Source organism: Monopterus albus, unplaced genomic scaffold, assembly GCF_001952655.1.
Source record: "Monopterus albus unplaced genomic scaffold, M_albus_1.0 scaffold126.1, whole genome shotgun sequence".
Lineage (NCBI taxonomy): Eukaryota > Metazoa > Chordata > Actinopteri > Synbranchiformes > Synbranchidae > Monopterus > Monopterus albus.
This window is the reverse complement of record NW_018128006.1, coordinates 2,108,127-2,118,615: the sequence shown is the minus strand read 5'-3', so window position 1 is coordinate 2,118,615 and position 10,489 is coordinate 2,108,127. Positions and strand designations below refer to the sequence as shown.

The 10,489-nt window shown below is 39.0% G+C and overlaps 1 protein-coding gene across 1 annotated transcript in view; it reads right to left on the bottom strand.

Moving 5' to 3' along the window:
• The window catches only part of mtor (mechanistic target of rapamycin kinase), a 78,203-nt gene that overhangs the window by 30,550 nt on the left and 37,164 nt on the right, over positions 1–10,489 (bottom strand). Inside the window, 2 exon segments of the mRNA XM_020612477.1 lie at positions 2,170–2,309; positions 3,700–3,775. Coding sequence (XP_020468133.1) covers positions 2,170–2,309; positions 3,700–3,775 — 216 coding nt within the window.

Here is a 10,489-nt window from a genome sequence, read left to right as displayed (position 1 = left end):
TTCCTGCTGGGGTGATGTTTATCTAACCAAGACTAAATTTTTATTAACAAGAATCAATGCTGCATTGTCCACGAGGAGAACAAACCCACCTCATGTGTTTTACAGGCAGGATGCTGAAGACAGCTTTGATGAGAGAGAGGAAGAGAAGAAGGGACAGACAGAGGAAAAGAGATGGGCAAGTGTGGATGGGTGTCAGAGAAATGAAGTCATTCTCCAGCTGTCTGGCTATTGTATAAGTCCAAAAAGCTATGGTACACTGGGTGCATGTGTGTCTACAGTAAACAAACAGTAAATCCAGCAGAAGAAAGAGCTTGAATTACTGTATTACCATCGTTCACATCTGTGGAATTTGAATTAAAAAGGTACTTTAACTTTAGTGAGCTTAAAAAAAGACATTCATATACTTATGTGATGAGTTTTAAAAACACAACACATTACTGTTCACCTACACAGGCATTTTCACTTGTGCCTGATAGGACCTATTTTTAGAACTATGAGCTACTAAAAAAGGTATAACAACACACTTGTAATAGCAGGAAAAGTGACACTGAAACAACCTTTGTTAAAGATGTCTCAGTCCCATCAAGTGCTCCATTAAAGCAGCATGCACAATACCAGGACCCTGGAACTAGCCCACCTAAAAAACATTTGGTGACATAATGCAATGCCCAGCATATCTCCACCCAACTTCAACCAGAACAGAAGCCTGAAAATCAGAAACACCCATGTCTGTACGCAGGGCATTTAGAGTAACAAACCAGCATCACTTTTAAAATAACACCACTAGTGCTGACTAAAGAAAACTGATATCCTGCATAAAAAACTGTAAAATCCCTCGGTTTTTAGCATCTGTGTGTTATTATACAGTATGTGTACTGAACTAAAGAAGCCTTTTATATAGTTCAACTTTGAGATGCTGTTGTATTAGTAATATTACTTCATGCTTATCAACATAAAAGATCAGCTTTGTCGCTAAATACTTTTGAGAATTATAATCACTGCAGAATGCAAAATCTGTAAATGGAAGTTATGCAATCTAGTGCGTGGATATATCAGAGGCATAGGCCTCTATCACCAGAGCAAAACATGCCAAAAAGGCCATGTGCCTAAATTTGAGGGCCACATAAAGGCATTTGTCAGGTGTTTATAACGCGAATATCTCAAAATAATGACACCATTCCTAAAGAAGTCTCAATCTGCAACACACCAACATGTACTCTATACAGTATGGTGGAAAAATACAATGGTTGGTGGCTGAACACCTTAGATCAGAATGGAAATCGGCATAGCCTAGTACTGTGGCATTGTAGCAGTGATGATTCAGTTAATTCTAAGTCCTTTTTCATCAAGTCTATATTACTGCAAGGTCCAACTCTTTGAAGACAGTCAAAGTAAGGACTGAGTTAACCTTAACTACACTTTCAGTCTCTCTCTACCTTACCTTTACCATAACAGGGAACAATGTGCTCTTTTAAGTCTGATCCTATTTGACTCATGTATGAAGACAAGCCTGCCCTTCAGCTTAATGGTTTTCTTGCAAAATTACTGAATCTTGTACTTGCTAAATTAATCATAGTGCACAGAATAATGGCATGGGGATAGCAAGTTGCATACACCTTTTAACATGTGCTTAGTATCATGGGCTCTGTGACAGTCCACATGTTTGGATCCGCCAGATTTTCTTTTTCCCTAAAATTTTCTGAAATTGAGCCTCAGCGGTGGGAAGGTTTCACTGAAGTGGTGCCACCCCTTTACATGCATTTCCTGGAAAACGTTGCTCAGAAAAACTGTTTTCTGTCCTTTTGCCCGGTCGTCATTGGCCTATTGTCAGGGTTCATTAGTAGACTGCCTATGCACAAAGAACATATAAAAAATAGGAGATTCAAGTGCTCATAGCAAGCCTACAACTTCAGATGCAGTCTCTATCCATCACAAAATGGAGAAACCTGAAGAGCCCATTGTGCTCTTTATTTTGTCACTGCAGTAAATCACATTACTAATAAACCCCCCAGGGCAGAATGTGTTAGAAAAAAAATTGACACATTACAAATTCTACCCTAAATGTTTATATATCAAAATATATATTTATGGATCTGAGACCTGAAGGCTAAAAACGAATCTGAATGAGCTGCACCCCTATTCTTACAACAAATGTGTCTAATGGCATACCATTCTCCGAGGGCCTCTAAGCAGCGCATTCTGCCTAGGATGAGTTCTGGGTCTTCTTTGTTCATGTCGATCTTCTTGTCATATGCCACCAGGGCGTCCTCCCACTCATGCAGCTTTTCATACCAGGTAGCTTGGATTTCCTGCCATGAAAAAATGACAGCAGACAGAAAGAATCATTCAAATGGAGCCATATAAAAATCCATGCAATTAACTCAAACTATTTATAATAATAATAACAGTTTATTTATATAGCACTTTACAACTCCAAAGGAGCACAGAGTGCTTCACAGCTGAACATGTATACGCTAATGAAAGAAAAAAAACACTACTAAAACAAGAAGACCTAGACAGAATAAAACACAGATTTTAAAAACAGAAGGAATAAAAAAAAACTTCTATATCAGGAGACAAACGGCGTAAAACAACGAGTTAAAAGACGCGTTAAGACTGGAACGGGTTAGGCACCAAAGGCCTGTCTAAAAAGATGGGTTTTTACAGTTAATTTAAAGGCCGCTAGCTCAGTTATGGACCGCAGCTCTGGCAGTAGGGAGTTCCAGAGCCTGGGGCCATACACGGCAAAAGAACGATCACCCCATTTTTTGTATCTAGACCAAGGGACAACCAGGGACAGATGCTCTGAGGAGCGCAGAGCTCTGCGCGGAGCATAGACAGAAAGAAGATCCGACGGGTATCGAGGAGCGAGGCCATTCATGGACTTAAATACAAATAGTGAAAAGTGAAGATGTTTTTACTGTTTAGTCTTTGCAAAAGAAAAAAAGAACTCTTCCATAACAGTTTCAACTGCTGGGAAAACACATCTGACTTGACTTTGACCAAATAAAAAACATAAAAATCCATTTTTGCTTTGGGTCTCTTCAAGAAATAAAGAGACATTGTGATTTGATGCAATGCAAGCAATATTAAATGAATCTATTTTGGGACCTTACTTGCCACTAAGAAATAATTATGGGTTATAGTTTTGGTATGAAGAATTAAATTCTGATGCATTACCACTGGGGAAAAAGCACAAAGTATTTTTTGAAAAATACACAGCACAAACACATCCAAACATCCTGTATAGTGGTTGAAAAACATCATCATTCCTCTTCTTGTCAAACTGCTCAGCAAAGGAGATGGTTTTTCCACATGCTGCACATTAAGAACACTGTGGTATTTGTCTCAAATGACCCTTATCCCCATGCTAACATGTGTCCATGGGGAATGGATTCCCTAAGAAGAACTGTGTCCAAAATGCATCAGGAAATGCAAAGGTCTGAGCTGATGTTGACTGTTTCTACAGGTACTACAGACAAAATGAAATGAAAACCACTAAGTCCTGCTTTACAATCCAGGAGTTTAAAGATTACTCAACTGTAAAGAAGAAGCAATGTGATTTATAATTGTTTCTGTGCATTTTGCAGGGGCCCTCTCTATGCTGTGCCAACACGGTGGTATGACTGACAGATAAGGGTTTTTGGCCCACTGCTGGTCTCAGTACAGCTTAAGATAGGGGAAAAACAAAATACTCACCAGCTCACCAAAATGTTTCATGGCGTACTCCAGCACCCCAGATGCGGCTTCTGGCTGCTGCAGTTTATTGTTGATGCTGAAACACAAGACAAAAACAAAAACGAGCTTTTAGGCCATCCAGAAAACCTAGAAAATGACATTTGAGAAGATCACATGCATAGATACAGGGACTATTTTCGACTGGTGAAGCAATGAGGGAGGTCCAACTAACCAATAGGAGTCAGAAGTAAAACTTTCCACTCACAAACACTTGAAACCAAAATTACTGTGATACAGAATAAAGCCAGTAGGACACTACTTGACAGTGAATGCCGGGTTTCTCGGGTGAAAGGTGGGCTTCTGTGCTATCCACATCACCTCAAGAAAAGTAATTTGCCCAAAAATGATGCATTCTCACCACTGTCAGTCAACCAAGAAACCTGCACCAATGCTTTTTGGCAATGTAAAATAAATGTTTCCACTTTCATGTCTGTGCAGATTCTCAGTCATCCAGGTCATAGTAAGCTGAAAAAACGTAGAAAAAAATCAACTGGACTAGATTTCTAGGTCGAAGATGTTTCACCTCTCATCCAAGCGGCTTCATCAGTTCTGACTGTGTTTATTGTAAAAATCCAAATACTGACATTTATCACACTTGTATTACAAATAATGTGCTGTCTGTCAAGACAGCTCAAATCCTGTTTGTACAGCCTCCACTCACCCACACTGCCACCACATCTGGAAACACATATGACCGCAAGTCTATTACAGTGCCTATAAAAAGTATTCACCCCCTTGGATGTTTTACCCTTTTATTGATTTATAAATCAATCATAGTCAGTATAATTTGGCTTTTTTGACCAAAAACAAATTATAAACAAAACTCTGTAATGTCAAAGTGAAAACTGGTTTCTACAAAGTAATGTCAATTAAATAATAATATGTAAAGGGAAATAAGTATTTGCATTAATATTCACTCCCTTTAAAATGACCAACCTAATTCAACAGAGGTCCAGCCAAATGGTGCTAGTAGTCTCACAGTTAGTGACATGGGGCTCACCAGAGTGCAGTGAATGTGTCTCAAGTGACTGCAGTATAAAGACACCTGTGTTTGGAAGGTCCAGTCACTGGTTAATCAGTATTCCTGGTTCCCATTACACCATGAAGACAAAAGAACACTCCAAGCAACTCAGAGAAAAGGTTATTGAAAAGCATAAGTCCTGGGGATGGATACAAAAATATTTCCAAGGCACTGAACATCCCCTAGAGTTCAGTTAAATCCATCATCAAGAAATGGAAGGAATATGGCACATGTCTAAATCTGCCTAGAACAGGCCGTCCTCACAAATTGAGTGATCGTGCAAGAAGGAGACTAGCAAGCCAGTGTTGGTAGGTACTAGCTACTGCATGAGCATCGTTTCCTGCTTCCAACAAATTAACTTTGAGAAATGAATGTTCACCTGCTACCTAATATACCCTGCACGCTGAGAGGTGTCACTCTAACAAGATAACAAATGTTATTCACTTCACTTTTCAGTGGCCATAGCTGTAGCTAAAGGGGAACTGAACTCATCTGACTCCATCTGACTTGCCCTTTGTGTCTCATCTCTCTAAAGGTCAAAATAACAAGGTAGTTCTAATGTCACTGAGCAGATTCAACAACATATGTAGAGGAAACCCAACCCCAGGAAATTTGTTTCAAAGGCCATTTATCAATGGCCTTTGAAACAATTTCTTTGAAATGACTAAAATCACATCTCTCAAATAAGTTAGGTAAGGCTTCTGAGACCTCAACTGGAGAAACCATTGCACCTATGATGACACCACGGCGGAATGTTCTTCACCTTCCGGTCAAGGGGCCAACAGAACAGAGTGTTTCCAGTGGGATTAAAAAAAAAACACACACACACACAAATTGCCTAAAAGTCACCTCACTGGAATGCTGTTGTTGCTATGCAGACAAAACTATCCGTATTTACAGTATATTTGGAAAGACTTCCGTTATATACTGGACTACATACTGACAATAAAATTATCCAATAACAAGTCAAATGAAATATGCCAATTCTTTGATACATTTTGTTTTGTTTAACTGAAAATGACGCATGCAATTCGTTTTCTATTAAACAGTGGAAACAGGCCTTGGATGCATTTTGTTTCATTTAAACAAAAAGATTACGACAGATTCATAAAGTAGCAAAATCTAGGTACAATACTGTTCAAAGAGTAAAAAGTTTTCATATTTATATATGTCATATTTATACTTAAGGATTGCATTTAGCATTGATGAAGGAGATTAACACAATCAGTGAAGGCTTACAAAAATTCATGGTAAGGAAAAACATTTTTTTCCTCACAGAAATTAAGATCTACTTAAATGGCTGAGATCACAAATGCTTAAATTAGCCTCCCCACCCCACCCCAAAAAAAGAATCTTTAAATGTTGGCGCAAATGTTTTTACATCCCAATGTAACAAAATGTCTTTGAAGCAGTACCACATGGAAACCCCCGTCTACACAAAGTGGGGGAACTATACTACAGGGATAGTGGCTAAACCATCTTCTTCCCTTCCAATGCTGTTTGTTCCAGCTACTGGTTTATGTGCTAGTGAGAAGACAGATCATATCTGGCCTGCACCCACTGCACAACAACAGACACCACCTGGCAGCCATCACCATCTTAAGCCACAAGACCGTGTGATGGTCTGCCTGGGCTTGAGTTCTGACAGTCTCACAGCCTGAGGATGCCCCAGTACATACTGTCTCCTTGACTATGGAAAGTATGGGACAACTGAGTAGAAGATCATTATCTGTTGCATTATTTTCAAGTATAAATTCATAGTAGCACAGTTGCTTGCCTTAGATTGTAAAAAAAAATAAGCTTTGAGAACCTGTCAGGTGTGTCATTTCCATTTCTGTCTGGTTTCAGACTGGGGTAATTAAGATAGATTATAAGTAAATGACTTCACAGACAGCAGAGCTGGGGACCAAAAGTATCTATTATATAATGTAAAATAAATCCAACAAATCACTTTGCTTTTTACATAAAAAACACAACAAATTTGCACTTAAGTCATCTTTTACTTCAGTTAAAATTAAATATCAAAAACTAATACACTGCTACTGTGAGGTTTTGCAATAGTGACACTAAGTAAGTAGCAATTAAGGACTCTGTCTTTAGTCATAATCATCATCCTACAGTTAATATCAACATTTTCCATATCTTTTGGGTCATTTAAAAACCAGTTATCTGCCTTATTTCAAATGTACAAGACTAATCCAAACCACAGTGCTACAAAAAACAGAAGGAGAGGTTACTTGCAGGTAAAATATGTTTTATCCATCTAATAGCAGGATACATCAAGAATTCAGGAAGCACTGTGCAAGTGTCTCAAAGAAACAGCAGTTAACCATCATAACCAAAGTTTGCATAGTTCAAGCTGAAGGTCTTTTGTATGGACAGAGCCCGAAGAGGTTACTATTGGTAAAGATTATGCAATTCATAGTTTTGAGACAGACAAGTTCTGGAATCCACTGGCTCCTGCTTTCACCTCCAGCCTTTACTGTAAGTGAACCCATGAGTGCGCTGTAGACAGCTCAGCCCCTGTGGTCTCTGTTACATTACACAATATTTTTCCAGTGTATTTAGGGACACAAAAGCAATCTGTGACTATACTCTAACTAAAAACACTTTGTTTTGTCGGTTTGCACTTTTTCAAAAGAGCTCACAGCTTCAATTAGCACAGCAGGGTGTCCAACTTGTCTCAAATTGAAATTTTAAAAACATTCTTTAATGGAAAAAAAATACCTCTAATGTTAAAAAGAACCATATATTCTGAGACATGGATAGAGGGTAAACTGTGTTTAAGGAAGCTGTTTCCAAAGGAAAAATATCATAATGCTAAACGCTGAACACAGCATCCAGTTGAACTTTCCTAGAACTGAATGATAGAGTCCAGGCCCGAAAAAAGTGATGGCGCTGGAATGTATTGGTGAAAAGTTAGATGTGACTCAGAGTAGTAAGAACAACGAGAAAATGCAGGGAAAAAAATTCTTCACATTTATAAAAGAGACTACATTGTGTCGATTGTGTGTCTACAGGCATGACACATACTTGACCATCACATCACTTAGTAGATACAATCTGAAAACTTTAAAATATAATCGAAAGGCCAGCCTGGACTTCAGGAAAACATTCGGGAGAATGTTATGTAGTACTGAATTTACCATGAAGGTTACAATCATTACATTTGTTTGCTCTTTCACGAGTAAAAACATGACTTAGCAACATAAATAATCGGGTCGACCATAACAATATGGTTGTTTTTGTCTTTTGACAAATGGGGTAAATAGAGAATTAGATCATGTCTAATATCTAACAAGACTTCAGAATTTGTCAGTCAATTAAAATCTTGAATGCAGCCTAATTATGTTTATATAATGAGGACAAATGGTTTATTACTCCCATGTGTCTTACAAACCAAATAAATACAGGAAACTAAAAACACATGTCAACATTCAATAACATAAAAACAACGAATAAAAAGGAAATTGCAAAGCGGTGACCATTAGTCAAAATTTGCCAGCACTACTCAAGCAAACTGTCAAATATTAAGTTTCAACACTGTGACACATCAACACATCAGCAGACCGCTTCATAATTGTGTAATATTTGGGATTTAGATGAAAGTGGTGATTTGTGTGCTTCAAACCACAGCTCCCATGATACAAAGATGATGCTGAGCAGAATGATCTATGTGGTCTACTTAGTTTTTCTTCTGACCAAGTGAGCAACAGTGAGGAACGCCTGCTAAATATTTGGCAGGAGGGACACAGAAAGTCTAAGATTTTTAGAAAAACAAGGCACCGTGCAAAATTATGTAATAAGATAAAAAGTCGAGGCTCATTTTTACTCCTCATTTGGTATTCCATCTGCCCCACAGCCCCCAGCTTTGCTCTTCCAGACATTACATAATATCAATCCAATAAACGAATGAGATTATTTACCAGGTCAGTATTAGAAAGTCATTGCACTAATGTTGCTCTCTATAGTATATGGTAGTGTGTGTTTATAAAAGGGAAATTCAAATTCAAGCCAGATATAAGTATGGACAAATATTTCAGAATTTCTATCCTCTCAAATTGCAAATACTGTTTACACGGGTGCTTAATTGATTTAGTGTTGCGATTTCATTAAAAAAAGGTTAAAAAGAAAATGGTTCGTGGTCACCAATCAAAATGTACAGCTGACTATAAAATATCTTGAGATTTATATAGATATTTTACTCAGAGCATAAATATCTATCATAATCATCAGTGTGATATCAGAGAATGCTGTGCTCTAATTCTCACCGAGACTTGGTTTTCTGACAGAGTCCCAGATTCCGCGATTCAGCTACAAACACATTCTGTACATCAAGGTGATCGCACTGCTGCTTTGGGGAAGGTAAAAGGAGGGTGTGTGTGTGTGTGTGTGTTTATCAATAACTCGTGGTGTGGAGATGTACGGACTGCTTATAAGCACTGTTCGCCAGACGTAGAGTTTTTATTGCTAAAATGCCGGCCCTACTATCTAGCCAGAGAGCATAGTGCTGTGTTTCTGGCTGCTGTGTATATTAGCACAAGAGCTAATCCCTTTACGGCTCTCAGCAAACTCTATGATGTCATCAACGTGCTAGAGACGACTCACCCCAATGCTGTATTTATCGCTGCAGGCGACTTTACCCAGTGCAATTTACGGATTGTACTCCCCAAATATTACCAACATGTGGACGTTCCCACCCGGGGCAAGAACACTCTGGATCATGTTTACATACATGATCTAAAAGTCAGTAACAGCAGCTGCTTGTGCTGAAACAACCCTCGATCTCATGCGTCATGTGACCAAATGAAAACACCTACACACACATAGTCAAGGCCTCAGGGTTTAGCATCCAGCTGACTGTGTGTTTTTAAGGTCATCACTAATCTCTCACTCCTATAGCCTTCCCCTATCTCTCTCATTTTCTCATTCCGCTCTTTCACTCTGGCTTTGCCCCTTGGCTACATCACCTCCTTTCTCTTTTCTGTCTGAGCTTGCTTTGCTATTTCTGCATCCCTCTATCTTGCTCTTTTTGCCCTCGCTGTTTCTGTCTTCACTTCATTCTCACTCCATATTCTCTTTTTATCATTCCTTACAGACACAGGTTGAGAGGCAGAGAGAAACTTAGGGAATGGATGATGCTGCACATCCTGATTGGCCTTGACACAAAGAGAGAACCTTGCATATATCCCTTTGCCTCAGATGACTGTGATTCAGACCTGTGAACATTCACGCATTTTAGCTCTTTTAATTTTCACTTCAAACTGGTTCACGTTATTCTTGCTCTCTTAAGCAATGATTCAGTGTGAATTTGTTGACACAAGTGTGTAGGTTAGTAGCCTGGGAGTACAACTGTCATCTTTTCTCCGACCTGAAGGGTGCAGCCACAGCATATTTGTACTACATCTCCTCTCTGGGCTTTTTCTCCTCAGCATTACAATCTTCCCTGTGCTGATGGTGTGGAGATGTATGGACTGTTTATAAGTGCTGTTTGCCATAAGTGGAGTTTTCATTGCTGAAATGCCGGGCCTGTTGGAACAAAGAAATGTTCCTGTACAGACAAAGACTGAAACAAACAAACCCTGTCACCAAACAAATTAAACTCTGGACCCCAGAGACTGAAGGCACCCTGCAGGACTGTTTCGCCCAGACAGACTGGGATGTGTTTAAAGCTGCAGCCACCTCAGAGGACTTTTCTGTCAGTGTACAGGATTATGCTGAGTATGTGAC